General features: G+C 42.4%; 1 protein-coding gene across 1 annotated transcript in view; it reads left to right on the top strand.

The window, feature by feature from the left end:
• arhgap18 (Rho GTPase activating protein 18) overlaps positions 1–15284 on the top strand; it is a 41435-nt gene extending 26151 nt beyond the window's left edge. Inside the window, exons 6-18 of the mRNA XM_079572719.1 lie at positions 1318–1387; positions 2121–2236; positions 2559–2630; positions 3786–3879; positions 3946–4037; positions 4986–5063; positions 6580–6739; positions 6810–6892; positions 8450–8656; positions 9625–9759; positions 10786–10907; positions 10979–11034; positions 15138–15284. Of these exons, the coding sequence (XP_079428845.1) occupies positions 1318–1387; positions 2121–2236; positions 2559–2630; positions 3786–3879; positions 3946–4037; positions 4986–5063; positions 6580–6739; positions 6810–6892; positions 8450–8656; positions 9625–9759; positions 10786–10907; positions 10979–11034; positions 15138–15229 (1377 nt within the window). The 3' untranslated portion in view covers positions 15230–15284. The remainder of the gene's footprint in view (positions 1–1317; positions 1388–2120; positions 2237–2558; positions 2631–3785; positions 3880–3945; positions 4038–4985; positions 5064–6579; positions 6740–6809; positions 6893–8449; positions 8657–9624; positions 9760–10785; positions 10908–10978; positions 11035–15137) is intronic.
• The last annotated feature ends 3228 nt before the right edge of the window (positions 15285–18512 follow it).

The following is an 18512-nucleotide window of genomic DNA, read 5'->3' as shown; positions in this document are numbered from 1 at the left end:
GGTGGCCCTAGAGCCAGTGGCCCTTCTGTGCTCTTCCAGAATGGACATATGGCCAGTCGGCCCCTGCCCCCTGGTGTCTCTGGCCAGAAAACCACAATTGCATCTTTCCCTGCACCGGGTCGGAGTCACCAATACACACTAATGGAATCACGAAGAAGAAGCTAACAGGCTAACGGGCAAAGCTAACTGCGGGCTAGCACCACTTAAACAGTATTTACAGCCAAGTTTGAGCGAAAAAAATGATCTCCATTGTGTAATTGGATGAACAATATCCCTCTGTCCCTTTGTCTTTTCTGTCAGCGTAGGATTTACTCTCACAGACAATTAATGAGTAAAAAAAAAAAACACAACATGCTACGACGCCTGGAGTGGCGCTTATGGCCTCTAGAGGCAAGAGTTACTTAGTTCTGCTTTAATGTTCTAAATGTCAAAAAACACCGACTTGCATGAAAGTTGCAATTTAGAACATAAATGTTAAATGTTTACGCTGCTACATATTTTATTTATTCTGCTGATAAATGTGTGTTTCCAGAAGATTAACCCCTTAACTCCCACCTGAACCGAGCACATTTTCTCCAGCTTTACCCCAGTCCAAAAGCTTCTGGAAAAAAGGTGTGAAAATAGCAACAAAACTGAGACGAAAACAAGGATGGAAATGTGAAAAAAGTGAGAAAAAGTTGACGAAAAATTGAGAAAAAATGGATGAAAAAGTGACAAACAATTGACAAAAAAGTGATAAGAATTTGACAAAAAATGCGAATAATTTGACAAAGTGACCAAAAAATGAACAAAACAAAAAATCGACAAAAATAAGATGACTGCCCAACAAAAAAGGTGATGAAAAAAAATCTGATGATGTGAGGTAAAAGATCAATTTAGTTTTGTAGATCTTAGCTTTCAAATGAGGTGTTACACTGGCCTAAAGCTGAACTGGAGAAAATGCTCTCGGTTCAGGCGGGAGTTAAGAGGTTAATTACGATTGAATTGAATCCATCATAAGGGCAGCGTGGGTGAGGTGAGGTGAGCCAGGGTGAGCAGGTTTACTGACGATTAAAACATCCAAAACGACACTTTAACATCTTAGTTTTAATATCAGACTAAAAAATAGACCAAACTCACTATTTTACAAACTTTTGATGTTTTTTTGATCATTCCAGCTTCCAAATCCAAGTCACATTTAATAATAATCTTTCCACACTGATAGCTGCCACATTATATTCCTTTTTTACTTTACATCACTGTCAGTAGAAGATAAGTCAAGGCTGAGTTATAAGGATGAGGTCATTTTTATGCTAATCTTTATTCTATTCTGTGCAGGAGGACGCAAAGCCGAGGGAAGTGAACGGAGGAGCTGAGAACAAGCCCAAAGACGCCTCTTCAGCCGGAGGTACTGACACTCTCACACTGACAGTGACCGGGAAAACGTTACTTCCTCCTGAATATTTGACGAGACGGTGACCTGTGCAGGTTCAAGGAGAGACACTGCTTTTAACCCCTTAACTCCCACCTGAACCGAGCACATTTTCTCCAGTTTGGCTTTACCCCAGTCCAGAAGCTTCTGGAAAAAAGCTGTGAAAAAGCAACAAAACTGAGATGAAAACAATGATGGAAATGTGACAAAAAAGTGAGAAAACATTGACGAAAAAGTGACGAAAAATTGATGAAAAAGTGACAAAAATGTGATAAAAAATGGACAAAAAATGACAAAAATGTGACCAAAAAAGGACAGAAATGTGACAAAAAATGACAAAAATGTGACATAATGTGACCAAAAAAATAACAAAAATGTGATAAAAATTTGACCAAAAAAATGACAAAAAGTTACAAAATGAGTTGAATACCCAACAAAAAAATGATAGAAAAAAAATCCGATGACGTGAGGAAAAAGATCCTCTCGGTTCAGGCTGGAGTTAAGAGGTTGAGTCATTTCACAGAAAGGTAGTGGAGTAGAAAGTGTTGTCTTTCTCTTCCAAATGCAGAAATACTCGAGTAAAGGAACTGCGTGACCCGGCGGTGGAATTGTCCAAATGAAAACACTCTAAACCCCGTGTTTACAGCGCAGATCCGAGCGCTCTCAGCTCACGTAAACTCACATAAACTGTCCGTGCCGGTGTTTACAGAAGCAGAGACGGAGCTGAACGTGGAAGTGGCCTTTTCGGAGCAGGCTCTGAGCGACCGAGGAAACCACCAGGGCCTGAGGAAGAGCTGCAGCCTCAACTCCGACGACAAACTCCCCGTGGGTGACACACAGCGATGTTACGACAGTTCAGACGTGCTGAGGGAGAAGATGTTGAATTGACAGTTTTTGTTTCATGATATTAACCATAAACCAAGTGTCCTGGTCTCATCTGTAATTCATTAACTTCACCGAAACATTAGACTCTTGGTAACCCGGTCAAACTCTATTTTTAGCTCTTTGGCTTGTTTATGCAAAAGGAGAGGTTGGTAACACGCTCTGGCCTGCACTGACCTCTAGTGGCGGCTTTCTGAATGACTGGTTTGTGAATGAACTGCTTTTTATCAGTGGGTTTTTTATGTTTCTGTTTTTTTTTGGGCAGAATTTCAAGTTGCTGCGAGACAAAACCGGACAGACCAGAATCGGAGACCTGTCGCCACAAGACGTGAAAAAGGTAACGCTGGGAATATTAACCTCTTACCACCCGCCTCAACCAAATGCATTCTGTCCTCTTTGGCCATTATATAGGTCTGTGTAACACCTCATTTGAAAGCTAAGACCCACAAAACTGATCTTTTTCCTCACGTTGTTGTTGTGTTGTGTCACCTTTTTTATGTTTTATTATTTTTATTTTTGTCATATTTTTGTTGAATTTTTGTCACATTTTTGTTGAATTTTTGTCACATCTTTGTTGAATTTTTGTCACATCTTTGTTGAATTTTTGTCACATTTTTGTTGATTTTTTGTAGAATTTTTGTCACATTTTTGTAGAATTTTTGTCACATTTTTGTTGATTTTTTGTAGAATTTTTGTCACATTTTTGTTGAATTTTTGTCACATTTTTGTTAAAGTTTTGTTAAATTTTTGTTGAATTTTTGTCACATTTTTGTCACATTTTTGTTGAATTTTTGTCACATTTTTGTTAAAATTTTGTTGAATTTTTGTCACATTTTTGTCACATTTTTGCTGAATTGTTATCACATTTTTGTTGATTTTTTGTCACATTTTTGTTGAATTTTTGTCACTTTTTTGTTTAATTTTTGTCACATCTTTGTTGAATTTTTGTCACATTTTTGTTGATTTTTTTGTAGAATTTTTGTCACATTTTTGTTGAATTTTTGTCACATTTTTGTTGAATTTTTATCACATTTTTGTTGAATTTTTGTCACATTTTTGTTAAAGTTTTTTTGAATTTTTGTTGAATTTTTGTCACATTTTTGTTGAATTTTTGTCACATTTTTGTTGAAATTTTGTCACATTTTTGTTGAATTTTTGTAATTTTTTTGTTGAATTTTTGTCACATTTTTGTCACATTTTTGTAGATTTTTTGTCACATTTTTGTTGAATTTGTGTCACATTTTTGTAGATTTTTTGTTGATTTTTTGTTGAATTTTTGTCACATTTTTGTAGAATTTTTGTCACATTTTTGTTGAATTTTTGTCACATTTTTGTTGAATTTTTGTCACATTTTTGATGATTTTTTGTCACATTTTTATTTATTTATTTTTGTTACATCCTTGTTTTCTTCTCATTTTTTGTGGCTGTTTTGGTGCTTTTTTCCCAAGAACAACTTTTTTCAACGCACTTTTGTGTTTTTGTGCTTCCTCAGGTGCAGCGTTTGGTGCTGGTGGAGATGACGGCGCTGTTCGACACGGCCGCCATCGACATCAAGGCACAGAAGGCCATTAAGATGAGGACCAGGGGTGAGGATCAACACCGCACATGCTTCTCTTTGAATGAGGAAAGTTGATTTTGTGTTGTCGTTGCAGAGAGCGGCCTGTTCGGAGTCCCTCTGTCCACGTTACTGGAGCAGGATCAGAAAAGACTTCCAGGGACTAAAGTGCCAATCATCCTGCAGAGAGTAAGAACTCCGTCTGACCGGAGCCTATGGTTTTGATATGACTTTATTCACTTGAAGGCGAGACGCTGCAGGTGAAAACATTGATTTTTCACACCGTCGATGTTGAGATTTTTAGCGAGTTTCCTCCTTTAGCATCTTCGTTTTAACATCAGGGTGAAAATTGACCAAACTCTCCCTATAAGCTGTTTATTTTATGACCGAGCACATTTTCTCCAGTTTGGCTTTACTCCAATCCAAAAGCTTCTGGAAAAAAGCTGTGAAAATAGTAACAAAACTGAGACGAAAACAATGATGGAAATTTGACAAAAAAGTGAGAAAACATTGACAAAAAAGTGACGAAAAATTGATGAAAAAGTGGCAAAAATGTCACAAAAATGTCACAAGAAATTGACAAAAATGGACGAAAAAATGACACAAGTATGACAAAAAAATACAAAAATGTGATAAAAATTTGACCAAAAAAGTGACAAAAATGTGACAAAAAAATAACAAAAATATGACAAAAAAATGACCAAAATGTGACAAAATGTGACAAAAAAATTACAAAAATGTGACAAAAAATGACAAAAAAGTTACAAAAATGAGTTGAACACCCAACAAAAAAATGATGGAAAAAAAATCTGATGACGTGAGGAAAAAGATCCTCTCTGTTCAGGCAGGAGTTAAGAGGTTAAAGGGTCTATATGGAGTTTAGGAATGTTAAAATAATGTATTTTCCTCCCCCTACATGTTCCAACAATGTCCTAATGTGTAGAATGAGAATGATTCCTCGCACATTTCTCCTCTGAGCAAAGGGCAGAGAGCTGAAAAATAATAATAAAATGACAGAAAAAGTTTCAGTTTGAGATGTTAAAAATCATCACCTGCAGCGTCTCGTCTTAATCTGTGTCAGAATCTTGTACATGTTCTTGATTGTTTCCTGAGCCCTGAGTGTTGTTCTTTGTGCAGCTGATCAGTCACATCGAGGAGGAGGGTCTGGACACCGAGGGGCTGCTGAGGATCCCAGGAGCCGCCACCAGAGTCAAGGTCTGAAGAAAGCTCCTTTGGTTTAGTCCCGTTTTACTCACGGTTCAGGCCTCGTTTAGTGAATCAGTCAAAGTGCTTCATGTTATTACACGAGTAACTGGTCAAATACAACTCCAATAATATAAAAGGCAAATCTTTATGTAAGTGAAAGCACTGAAGCATTCAAGGTAGAAAGTACAAATCAGTTAAAATAAGTATAAGGGAAAACATCTTTGCAGCTTCTAAAACACAAACACTGTGTCCACATTCAAACCCTCTCTCTCGCGTTTGCATTTGAAGTGCATTAATAAGCTTTTAAAATAAACAATTGACTTTTTACTTTGGAGCCTTTATAGAAACTTAGTGGAAAAGTTCTCAACACAAATACTACTTAAGTACCGTACAGGTCCTTAAATACTCTACTGAAGTACACTTTTTAAGTAAACACAGCTGTGGACCGGTGACATGACAACCTCCAACAGCTGGTCACACATCTGCAAAAGACCAATTAACACAACAATGTCCTAATGTGTAGAATGAGCTCAGACCTGTTCACCACAACTGCCTCTAAAATCCTGCACTGTCACTCAGAAAGGTGTTACTTCAGGTCTGAAGTACCGTCATGCACGAGCTTAATATAGAAGCTGCAGCTACACGTATGACCTGAGGTGGCAGTAGTGAGCATAAAATTACCAACTTGCATCTAGCCCCTTTAACCTCTTACCACCCGCCAAAACCAAATGCATTCTCTCCTCTTTGCCATTGTCGTCACTTTTTATTTCCCTTATGTGTTTTTGTTACTTTTTTATGGCACTTTTGTTACTTTTTTGTTACTTGCATTTTTGTCACATTTTTTGCTGGATTTTTGTCACATTTTTTGCTGCTTTTTTGTCACTTTTTTGCTGGATTTTTGCCATTTTTTGTCTTTTTTTTGCTGGATTTTTGTCACTTTTTTGCTGGATTTTGTCTTTTTTTGCTGGGTTTTTGTCACTTTTTTGCTGGATTTTTGCCATTTATGCTGGGTTTTTTGCTGGGTTTTTGTCTTTTTTGGTGGATTTTTGTCTTTTTTTGCTGAATTTTTGCCATTTTTTGCTGGATTTTTGCATTTTTTTCCTGGGTTTTTGTCACTTTTTTGCTGGATTTATGTCTTTTTTTGCTGAATTTTTGCTATTTTTTGCTGGATTTATGTCTTTTTTTTTGCTGGATTTATGTCACTTTTTTCCTGGATTTTGCCATTTTTTTGCTGTTTTTTTGTCATTTTTTTGCTGGATTTTTGTCATTTTTTTGCTGTTTTTTTGTCTTTTTGCTGAATTTTTGACATTTTTTTTGCTGGATTTTTGTCATTTTTTGCTATTTTGAAGAAGCTTTTAGATTTGGAGAATTTGGAGATCAGGAGAAAACATGTTCAGGTGGGAGTTAAGAGGTTAAAGGAGATGATTGCATCCTGTTCTACTGTAGGATCCTGCGTTTCCTCCATGTGATTGTTCAGTCCCGTTGACTCTGTGTAATCCGCCCCCCTCCCTCCCCGCTGTCCCAGGCCTTGTGTCAGGATCTGGAGTCGTCCTTCTACGACGGCCTGTTTTCCTGGGTTCAGTTAAAGCAGCACGACGCGGCCAGTCTGTTAAAGCTGTTCATCAGAGAGCTGCCCCACTCCCTGCTGACCGCCGAGTACCTGCACACCTTCATCTCCGTCAACAGTGAGTGTTTCTCCCTCACCGTCCACACGAGACTGTAACCTTTTATTCATGTTACCGTGTGTGTCTCCAGAGCTGCCCACGAAGAAGCAGCAGCTGCAGGCCCTGAACCTCCTGGTGCTGCTGTTACCGGAGGCCAACAGAGACACTCTCAAGGTAACACTGACCAGACTCCAGGAGCTCGGGGTAGAGCTGCTGCTCCTCCACAGTGAGAGCATGGATAGACTTAGAACAGATAGACTCACAAGAAGGTCCTGGGATTGATCCCTTTCTGTGTTGTTTGTACAGTAAGCCAGTAGAGGTGGGCCATATCGTATACCGTAAATTCTCTAATACTGGCCTGTATTCCAGTAGCGGCCGGGTCTCTGACAGGGGCCGGGTCTCTGACAGGTGCCGGGTCTCTAACAGAGGCCGGGGCCGGGTCTCTGACAGGGGCCGGGTCTCTAACAGAGGAATGGGCCGGGTCTCTAACAGAGGCCGGGTCTCTAACAGAGGCCGGGTTCGCGGCTGGCAGAGGCAAATTAAAGCCGGTCTCTAAAACAGGCCGGGGCTTTTATTAGAAACTATAGCGGTAGAAATATTCCCCATGTTAGGAATTTGTCTCATACTGGTGTAAATGAAAACTCACGTGCAGGAAGTAAACAAACGGAACCCGGGCCGATGGGGACGCTGCGGATCAGGAGCTGATCCAAGCGTAACTTTGACACAGATTTAGCCACTTTTCAAACCTCCTGTGACGATATTTGGAAACAGGGCAACAAATGTTGTGTGACCCTCCAGGGTTTTAATAAAGTCACCATTGCGTCTTCAAAGCACGTCCAGCTGCTCCGTGTGCAGGTCAGTCCCACGCCTCAAAATAACTCCTCCCATCAGCGCGAGCATCTCGTCTTCTCTCGGGTCAGTCTCATGATCGATCACAAACACAAACGCTCCGTCTAAACTCGCCTTTTACACAAGATAACAACAAATAATCCGGTCCGCGGTAAAAACGAAACAGAAACCTGCAGTGACATTGATGTCAATGCTCCGCTAACAGCAATGAAACACTTCCTGTTGTCCCGACAAAGTAAAGGCGTCAGTGTTCCAGCCTCTGGGAGAGGGTTTGCAATGTTAATTAATAAATGAGCCTAATATTTTAGGTGCAAATGGACACAAATCGCGTTATACTTCATTTTCCTGGTCGTCCGTTTTGCTCAAATATAAATAAAGGCCTGTCTCTAAATGTGGCCTGGTTCCAATAAAGGCCTGGTCCTAGATGCCCTTGAGTAAATAAAGGCCTCGGCCTATATTAGAGCATTTACGGTACATCATCGTATTTTTTGATATCGTGGTGGACACGACATAATTCATGTTCCGCTCAGCTCCATCATGTTACTATCCTCAGTGTTGTCACAGGAGGAGCCAGGCTTTTCAGTTGTTTACGTCGGCCATCACGGTGGCTCAGTGGTTAGACAGTCCCAGTTTTCTGTCTGGAGTTTGGATTCTCTTCCCAGGTCTACGTGGGTTTTTTCCAGCTGTTCCAGTTTCTCCTTCCACTAAAACGATATACGATTGGCCAGGATGCCCATGAGTGAATGGTGGTGCTCTTATTATTAGCGTGTGTGGAGTGAATGTAAATCCCGAGCTGTGGCCTCTGACTCCTCCCCCTCTGAACTCCAGGAGGCGATAGAGTTCGGTTATTGTTATTTCTCTGTTTTGTCTTAATTCCTGCAGGCGCTGATGGAGTTTTTCCGCCGCGTCACCGAGCGTCAGGCCAACAACCGCATGACCCTCAACAACGTGTCCGTCGTCATGGCCCCCAACCTCTTCATGTTCAAGGGCCTGAGGTCGAAGGTCACGCAGCAGCAGGAGGTCTCCATGGCGACCAGCACCGCCAACATCGTGCGGCTGCTCATCCGCTACCAGGACCTGCTGTGGACGGTACGAGCTCTAGACGACGATGTTCTGTCTCCAACATGGCCGCCGCGCTCTGCCCTGTTTCCTGCACATATTCATTCACAAATACAGGAAGACGCCAACCGACAAAGTCCACGGGGATAAACATGTGGATACATTACAAAACTTTAGGCCCGTTTACTCTAAGACGTCCGTTCCACTCTTGCAACAACATCTCCACTTTACTTAACCTCTTGACTCCCACCTGAACGGATCCAGTTTGACTTTACCCTAATCAAAAAGCTTCTTGGGAAAAAAAGCACCAAAACAGCCACAAAAAACCAAACAAGAGAAAACAAGGATGTAAACGCAACAAAAATGTGACAAAAAAATGACAAAATTCTACAAAAATGTGACAAAAATTCAACAAAAAAATGACAAAAATTCAACAAAAAAGAAAAGGAAAAAAAAAACATAAAAAAGGTGAGACAACACAGCAACAACAGAATGCATTTGGTTTAGGCGGGTGGTAGGAGGTTAATGCTCTTGTTTGAAGAGATAAATAGCTCAAATATTTACTTAAGAGTAACTTTACTTTGAAATCATATTTCTCAAGACGAAGAAAAGTCGTGGCCAAAATAATTACTTCCGGAACAGTAAAAAAGTACCTAAAAATGCTACTGAGCAACTGTTTGAGTAAAAATCTGATTTATGATGCAGTCGTGACATAAATTATGAGAAACAAAACATCAGGGAAGGAAGGAAATGACCCAAAAAATAAACAACTTCATTACTGAAGTAGAAGTAAAAAGTACCATATAGTAAAATTACTCTTATGTAGCAACTTGCCTTTGACATCAAGTAGTACAGATTTCTTTTTACCAATAAATTACTGAATCACAAAAACTAAACTAAAGATCTAAAATCCGTTCAGAACTAATCTTTTTAACTATAATTCAATTTTTTATTTACCGGTGGATTTTGGTCGCTGAAAACCGTCCTCTGTTTCTCAGATCCCGAAGTTCATCATGACGCAGGTGAGGCAGCAGAACACGGAGAGCCAGAGGAAGCAGAACAAGGAGCGAGCGGTGAGGAAACTCCTGAAGAAGATCACCACCGACAAGCAGCAGGACAAGAGCATCCCCGAGGTCAGGCGTGGGAGAGACCGCCCTCACACCCTCACTACGCCCTCACAGCCTCACGCCCTCACACCCTCACTACGCACTCACAACGCCCTCACAGCGCCCTCACACCCTCACTACGCCCTCACAACGCCCTCACAGCGCCCTCACACCCTCACTACGCACTCACAACGCCCTCACAGCGCCCTCACAGCGCCCTCACACCCTCACAGCGCCCTCACAACGCCCTCACACCCTCACAGCGCCCTCACAACGCCCTCACACCCTCACAACGCCCTCACAACGCCCTCACACCCTCACTACTCCCTCACTACTCCCTCACTACGCCCTCACACCCTCACAACGCCCTCACAACGCCCTCACACCCTCACAGCGCCCTCACAACGCCCTCACACCCTCACAACGCCCTCACACCCTCACAACGCCCTCACAACGCCCTCACACCCTCACTACTCCCTCACTACTCCCTCACTACTCCCTCACTACGCCCTCACAGCGCCCTCACAGCGCCCTCACACCCTCACAGCGCCCTCACAACGCCCTCACACCCTCACAACGCCCTCACACCCTCACAACGCCCTCACACCCTCACAACGCCCTCACACCCTCACTACTCCCTCACAACGCCCTCACAGCGCCCTCACTACGCCCTCACACCCTCACTACGCCCTCACACCCTCACTACGCCCTCACAACACCCTCACAGCACCCTCACACCCTCACTACACCCTCACTACACCCTCACAATGCCCTCACAACGCCCTCACACCCTCACTACGCCCTAACAGCACCCTCACACCCTCACAAAACCCTCACAATGCCCTCACAGCACCCTCACTACGCCCTCACAGCGCCCTCACAACACCCTCACAATGCCCTCACACCCTCACTACGCCCTCACAGCACCCTCACAACGCCCTCACTATGCCCTCACTACGCCCTCACAACACCCTCACAGCACCCTCACAACGCCCTCACACCCTCACCCCACACGCCCTCACGCCTCATCTAAAACCCTGTGTGTCCCCACAGGAGAGCTCGCAGGGCTTCATCCGAGTGCAGGCGCCGCAGTTCAGCAAAGTGTCCATGGCCGTCCAGCTGACGGAGGAGCTGCAGGCGGCCGACGTGCTCACGCGCTTCCTCAGTCAGGACGGGTACGAGTCGGGTTTGTAGCTCACACAACATCTCTGCAGGTAAACTGTGACCATCTCCTTCTGTCTTCCAGGTCAGTGTCTGTGAAACGGGACGAGCTCTGCCTGTTTGAAATCGGAGGAAACATCAGTGAGTACAGAAAGGGTGACTGCAGGGCCGGATTTAAGTGAAATGGACCCGGGGCTAAACAATTTACAGGGCCCCCCCCATATGGCCTATGTCTGTCTGATTTCTCTCTCTCTATAAAAGGATAAATGATTTTTTTATTATTTGAACATGCAAAGGTAACTTCTTAACCCCTTACCTCCCACCTGAACCGAGCACATTTTCTCCAGTTTGGCTTTACCCCAGTCCAAAAGCTTCTGGAAAAAAGCTGTGAAAATGGCAACAAAACTGAGACGAAAACAATGATGGAAATGTGACAAAAAAGTGACGAAAAATGGATGAAAAAATGGTAAAAATGTCACAAAAATGTCACAACAAATTGACAAAAAAAATGACAAAAAAATGACAAAAATGTGACAAAAAAATGAGAAAAATGTGACAAAAATGTGATAAAAATTTGACAAAAAAATTACAATTTGACAAAAAATGACAAAAAAAATGACTAAAAAGTTGCAAAAATGAGCTGAATACCCAACAAAAAAATGATGGAAAAAAAAATGTGATGACGTGAGGAAAAAGATCCTCTCGGTTCAGGCGGGAGTTAAGAGGTTGAACATAGTACGAGTAAAAAGAAAAGAAGGAAAAAAAAAACAGTTTAACATAATGACCCCAATTTGAGCTCCATGGCCCTCACAGAAGAACCTCTGCTACTGCCAGACTGGTGGGGGGGCCTGGAGGTCCTCCCACAGAGATTCTTTTTTATTTTAAAAGTGCAATTTGGTGCATTTTCGTGCATTTTAACAGACCAATAGGTTCATTTTTTTCCCAGTGTCAACAATGAAAATGACCTTGTTTAGAACTGTTTTTTGTCTTGGTTTAGTCCTGGTTTAGTCCTGGTTTAGTTCTGGTTTCGTCCTGGTTTAGTCTCGTGTACAAAGTCATCTGATAGCATCTGAAAGCCTTACATGTGAGGGAGTCTGCAAAGAGAGAGGGAACTCTCTCCTTTTCTCCTTAAGCCCAGGGGCCCTTCAGCCTGCTGGGCCCCTGGGCTTAGCCCCTCTAGGCCGCGGCATAAATCTGGCCTTGTGTGACTGTGACGTTTTTAGACTCGATTTTCACTGGAAAAATGACCATGAGTTGGTTTGAACTAATCTATCTTCACCTAAAGAAGAATAATCACTTTAAAGGGGCAAGATGCATGTTGGCCATTTTATACTCACTACTGCCACCTCAGGTCATACGTGTAACTGCAGCTTCTATATTAAGCTCGTGCATGACGGCACTTCAGACACGAAGTAACAACTTTTTGAGTGACAGTGCAGGATTTTAGAGGCAGTTGTGATGAATAAGTCTGAGCTCATTAGGACATGGAGGAACATGTAGGGGGAGGAAAATACTTAATTCTGACATTTTTAAACTCCCTATAGTCCCTTTAAGGAAGAAATGACTTGATTTAAGAGATTGAATCTACAGGTTGAGTAGATTTGGTCTGGTCTTGGAGTCCAAAGAGGCTTTATCGTATCACAGGCTCTGTCTGAAACCATCAAATTATCGCCTCTAAGCACTAACACCAGCAACTAACTCCTTAACCTTTCATGGGTCGACTGTTAGACCTCTATGCAGTTAGTGAACTAGAGCTTCAGCAGCATTTTGAACAATCCGTCCTTCCTTAAACAGGGGAAAGGGAAGTGACATCACCAACAGCTGTTTTTCTTCTTCTTTAAAGTTATAGGTGGAGTGCAGGTCAAACAAAAGTGCATGTCGCCCCCTACTGTACAGTGTCCAACAACAACATAGTGTCCAAACAAAGGCATTTAAGGAGAAAAATAAATCCAAATGATCCAAACATTTCCCTTTAGTGTTATTTTATTTCAACAGCTGTTTCTTAAAGCTACATTATGCAAATGATCCATGTGGTTTAAGTTTCTACTAAATGAAAACAAAAGCATTTAATCCGTTTACTGAGTTTCCTCTTTAACACTGACATGTGACTGAGCTGTAGGGACAACAACATGGATTTTGTTTTAATTATTATTATTTTTATTAAATGTGCACCTGTCAATCAACAGTGGTTGCGCATGAATCACTCCAGGGTGGGGGCGAGGGGGGGGGGGGGATTTGGCGCAGTGGCTTATGGGATGGCACATAGCTCCTAATCATCGGTTAGTTAGCATCAGAGGTCCCTATGCTAAAGTGGCTATGATAGTTAGCATCGAGGCTCCTTTTCCTAAATCCTTCCTAACTGACAGCCCAATTCAGAAGCATCTTATCATGGTGCACGCTGACGCACACCCGGTTTGGCGTAAGAGCTTTTACCAATCTGCTCGTTTCAGACGCAGCCTAAGAGCCAGTGGAACAAGTATTCATTTGCTTAAATAATGAGAATTGTACTTGTGCACTGAAAAAAAGACGAATTGCTTGAATTATCAGAATTTGATGGCATTTTTTACAGTGTACTTAATTAGAGTAATTTTAACACATCAAGATTTATCATTTATATATTTAAAGAGTAACTAAACACCAAATCCACTTTTTTTTGCTGATAAACGGTCTAAATGGTTGTTGAATAGAGTTAGCTACATGTCCCAGTCAATATGTTGACATTTGGTGCAAACTTGTTCAAAATCACACTTTTGTGTCTAAAACCGCAGGGTTAGCGCCTCTACTGGTTTCACGCAGCAACTACATTTGATATTTTGTGGTTGGAGGAGAGTGTGTCCACGGCGTCCACAAAACGTCATCAGTTCTGCCTCTGTGCCTCTGTGGCCCCGCCCACACACGCCTCCGTCACGTAGCAACCAGGACACGCGTCGCGCACACACCGCCTGAGCTCATGAGTCAAACCAGTAGATGGCGCCCCTGCGATGCTCACACTTCGTGGTGGTTTAGAGGAATAAATCCCTTAGAAAAGCTACTGTGCGTTGCTCTCTCTCTGTTCACAGTCACTGACAGCGAGCGAGTATCTACCAGAGGCGATCTTTTTTTTTTTTTTCGTAGGATAGTTGCTACTAGTGATGCGCGGGTTGCGGGTTCCACCGTCGTCTTTACAGCACGTTTTTGGCGTAAATATACGTCGGATTTTCATAAAACAAGCAGCGTTTTGCAGCTCGTGATCCAGAGAACGCTTTTGTGGAGCTCGTGTCTCCTGTTTTCCACCGTATGTGCGACTGTGTGTGACTTCGGTTAGGCCGACTTCTGCTCTCTTCCTCTCTCCCTCTTGCCCAGCGCTCTTCAGAGGGAGAGAGAGCGAGAGAGCGATGACACGCCGGTGCTGTTCATACGGATCATATTTGTAACGCGTAATATTTAATGGTTGCGGGGCGGGGCGGGTTGTAAAAATAGAACAACGTTGCGGGGCGGGGCTGGGGCGGGTTAGAACCTGCTCCAAATGCGGGACCCGCGGGTTGAAAAAAAACCCTGACCCGCATCACTAGTTGCTACATCAAGCAATCACAAGTCATGAGAATGTACCAACTCTCCTACAAAAAAATAAACCTTGCGCACAGTGGTGACAGCGGTAACAGCCGTCTGTCAGTCCTGTCAGATCGAGGGGCTTGGTCTGAGACGGTCAACAGAGCAGACCCCGCCTACACACTCACCCCCCTCGTCTCCCCCAAAGCCTCCGAGACCACCCCTTTCTCAGCAATTTTTGACTTTTGTTTGTGGGTGGGGAAAGGCTCTGCCACGCCCGTTTAGTTGCACTTAAAACCTGGCTGGATTCAACATTTTAGATTTTGTCACTGAAAAAACAAGCAATTCTGGCCATTTTTTTGTTTTTACCTCTTAACCCCCACCTGCACATTATCTCCAGTTTGGCTTAATCCACATCTAAAAGTAAAAAAAAAGAAAAAAAACATCAAAATGTGACACAAGCGTGGCGATAAAAAGAGAAAAAGGAATGAAAAAGTGACAGAAACATGACAGAAACATTTGTAGGTCTTGGGTAAAGTCGAACTGGAGAAACTGCACTCGGTTCAGCTGGGGGTTAAGAGGTTCATATGAAAACACATGACATTTTCTGCTCGTAGGTTCCACAAAGTTTCAAATTGAAGTCTGTATTTTTTTTTTTTTTTCCCCCGTTCACCTGCAGCATCTCACGTAACCCTCACCCCGCCTTGTCTTTGCAGAGGAGCGCTGTCTGGACGAGGAGACCTTCATGAAGGACTTGTACCACTTGAACCCGGCGGCCGAGTGGGTGATCCGGGTCGTCCCGCGGTGACTCTGACCCCTGACCTCCAGACTCTATACACCCGCTCAAAGGGAAACGCTGCCTCTGCTCTCGGCTCTGGACGTCGAGATCCCGGTACTTCCTGCTTAAACTCACCACTGACGCTCGGACGGTCTTGGTTTTTTAAAAGACCAAACTCTCCCTTTGCGATGCTTTTTTTTATGACTTTCTCTCGTCGACTACTACGAGAAACCACTTCAACACAGCTGTGGCGCTCCTGGTCTTTCCCGCGCTTATTCATTCACAAATACTGACGTGTTTGGTATCCACGTGTAGCAGGAAAGGCTGTGACCGAGATGACCATACTTGGATTACAGCGTCATTTCCTTTGTGGGAGACGGTTTTCTTTACATTCCTGCAGCAACATCTCCACTTTAGCTCCGACAGACTCCAAACTCTCCAGTCTTGTACTTAACTATATTTCAGAGGGATTTTTAAATATCTAATTTCTGCCTAATTTGAACGAGCTTTGAAGTGTGTCCTGCCCTCACACTCGGCTAAGCAGGTGGATGACCATCATCTCACAGAAACCACACCATTGATCCTGTTTGCTGGATGCATGACATAGATATTGATGGAAGATGATAAAACTGAACAACACACAGTGTAAGAGTGTATGAGCTGACATATAAACAACATTTTACTAGTTACCAGAATAAAAATATTGCGACCCCTGAATTTCATGACCATAGAGCTCCACAGTCCCGCCCACTTTCGGTCACATGTCTGGATCCGACGTAAAAGTGAGTGGTTCTTTTAGTCCAGTCCAATATAGAAAATGTTCCCAATAAATGAATAATAATAATCTGTGATTTGGTCAAAGCCCAACTTGCCTGTAGCTTCATCGGCTTACTCTTGTATTGCACTTTACAAGCCTGTGTCACAAGTTCCTCAAAGTACTGCATAGTCGTCATTATTCATTCACTCCACACTCAGTGATGGTAAGCTGTTATTGAAGCCACAGCCGCCCTGGGGCAGACTGTCCATTTACCACATGGCTATATAATGTGTTGTTCATATCCTGAGCTCTTGTTATGTCAGTGCCCTCTGCTGGACACATGTGGAACTCTTTCCTTTTTTTTAAATATAATGCCCCCTAGTGGCTTGAATGAACATTCGGTTAATCTTTAAAAACTCCGCACAGGAATGGGCTGAGACTTACTTTTTTTTTTTGACATACTATGGAATTTATGCTCAACAGGGCAGGGGCCGGATTGTCCTTTATTTATCCAGGATAAAACTCATTGAGATAAGAAATATCTTTTTCAAGAGTTTGACCATTTATCATCAAGTTAACCTTGTGTGTTTTATGTCCATGAGTTAGCATTTAGCTCTTTAGCCGGCGTCGTGCTTTTAAACTCTTAATATTTGATTTTTTCTATTATAATACATTTTATAGTTTATATATTATATATTTTACATTGGATCCAGAAATATGACCGTTATTTGGTCGGGACAGTGCATGTTATAGATACAGACGGCATCTCGTCATAGAAGGGGTGCGGCCTCACCGAGGGGGGAAATAGAACCTTTAGAGAAATACAATTTTTCACTCCTTTTAGCCATTTTCCGGTGGAATATGAACTTATTTATCACACATAAAGTCAAGTCAGGTTCATATGGATATTTAATCACAGCAGATTGTTCAGTAGAAGTGAAAAAACAGCAGTCGTAGCTAACGCTAGCTAGCTGTTAGCATTAGCATAATGCATAATACATAATAACATGCAGCATCAGGTTAGCATCCTCCGTTATTTATGTATTTATGGGCTGCTGAACCACTTTGCTCCTCTTCATGTCTTTGTATCTTTATTTAGTAGAAAACTATATTCAGAATTTGTTAAAGTAGTTTTTGAATAATTAGAGAAAGTTTAGATTTTTCTCCAAATTGTTTTCCTCCTTAACTGTTTTCCATGACCATATAAGGGCGATTCCAGAGATGCCGTCTGTATCTATTGAACATACATTGGACTCATACATGTAAACACGCCACGCCGGATTGGAGCCTTATAGTTCTCCCACACTCACACTCTTAAACACACTCGCATTCATCGTGCCCTATTGTACATGTTTTAGTGGTGGGTGAAACCCGAGGAAACCTACACAGACACGGGGAGAACAAACTCCACACAGAAAAACCCGTCCAGGTGGGAATCGAACCCAGGACCTTCAGAATGAAATGTTTTAAAGATCATGTCACTGACAGCAGAAGGCCTTGTTTGTTTTATTTAAACAGATTTGTTCTTTTTACTTTGAATACTGCACTTCTTCTTGTATATAAAATACTTAAGTACTTTCCCTTGAGTAAAATGTCTTCACTCCACTATTTTTGGAAAAGCGTCTCGACCGTCCGGCAACACTTCCTTTTCTTGGCTCTTCTTTCTCTTCAAGCTCTGAGATCCAGGTCGAGTTGAAAACCACTGATAAAGTCTGATGTTCGTATTTATTTTCTTAAACGCTAACATGACGTGATGAGTTGCTTCAAACCGATCCGTGTTTGGACAATCAGCAGGCACAATGACGACACGGCAGTTTAAATCATGCTGTGAACTGTCGCTGTTCGAGTGTGGGAGAAAAAGGATTTTTACTATTATCTATCGATGCAAATGGATTTATTATTGTGAGTTTGGCCCTTTTGTTTTCATCCTTTATCTGAGAGAGCGCGCGGTGTTTCTGAGACTCGGTGCCTTGTGTTATTTACTCCAACTGTGAATGAAGCTTTGGGACGATAATTGTTTTTGTGTTTTGCCTTTGAAATGACGACCACTAAAATGCGCCTGTACAGAATGTAAATAAATACTTCTGATTGTTATTGGGGGCGATGTGTGAGTTTTCATTTATACAGTAGCTGAAGTGGAGGCGCCTTAACCAATGGGCTAGCAGGGGCTGGAGCCCAGGGGCCTACCATATTCAAGGGCCGATCACGGGGGTCGCGCTACACGTCTGAATCTGTCCTCTTCATACACGCTTGTACGTGCACCTGCTACGTCATCAAGAACCAAAACAAAACGCACGTGCTGAAAGGTTTAGGTTTATTAAATTTAACATTGCAGGAAATAACAAAATGTTTAACCTGAATTGTGTCAATAACAATAGAATAAAAACAGCAATATACAAAAAAAAAAAACAACAACTATAAAACAGATTCGTAAAACAACGTTCATGCTCGAGGAGTAAAAGACATTTCATGTTTTTTTGTGTTGCTCTTCTTGGCTGCATATGGTTTTCGGTGCCTGAGCTGGTCTCCAATGGTGGGGCCTGAGTTATGAAGGTG

Source organism: Gobius niger (assembly GCF_951799975.1).
Source record: "Gobius niger genome assembly, chromosome: 15".
Lineage (NCBI taxonomy): Eukaryota > Metazoa > Chordata > Actinopteri > Gobiiformes > Gobiidae > Gobius > Gobius niger.
Note: the sequence above shows the minus strand (reverse complement) of the source record. Positions and strands in the feature narration are given on the sequence as shown.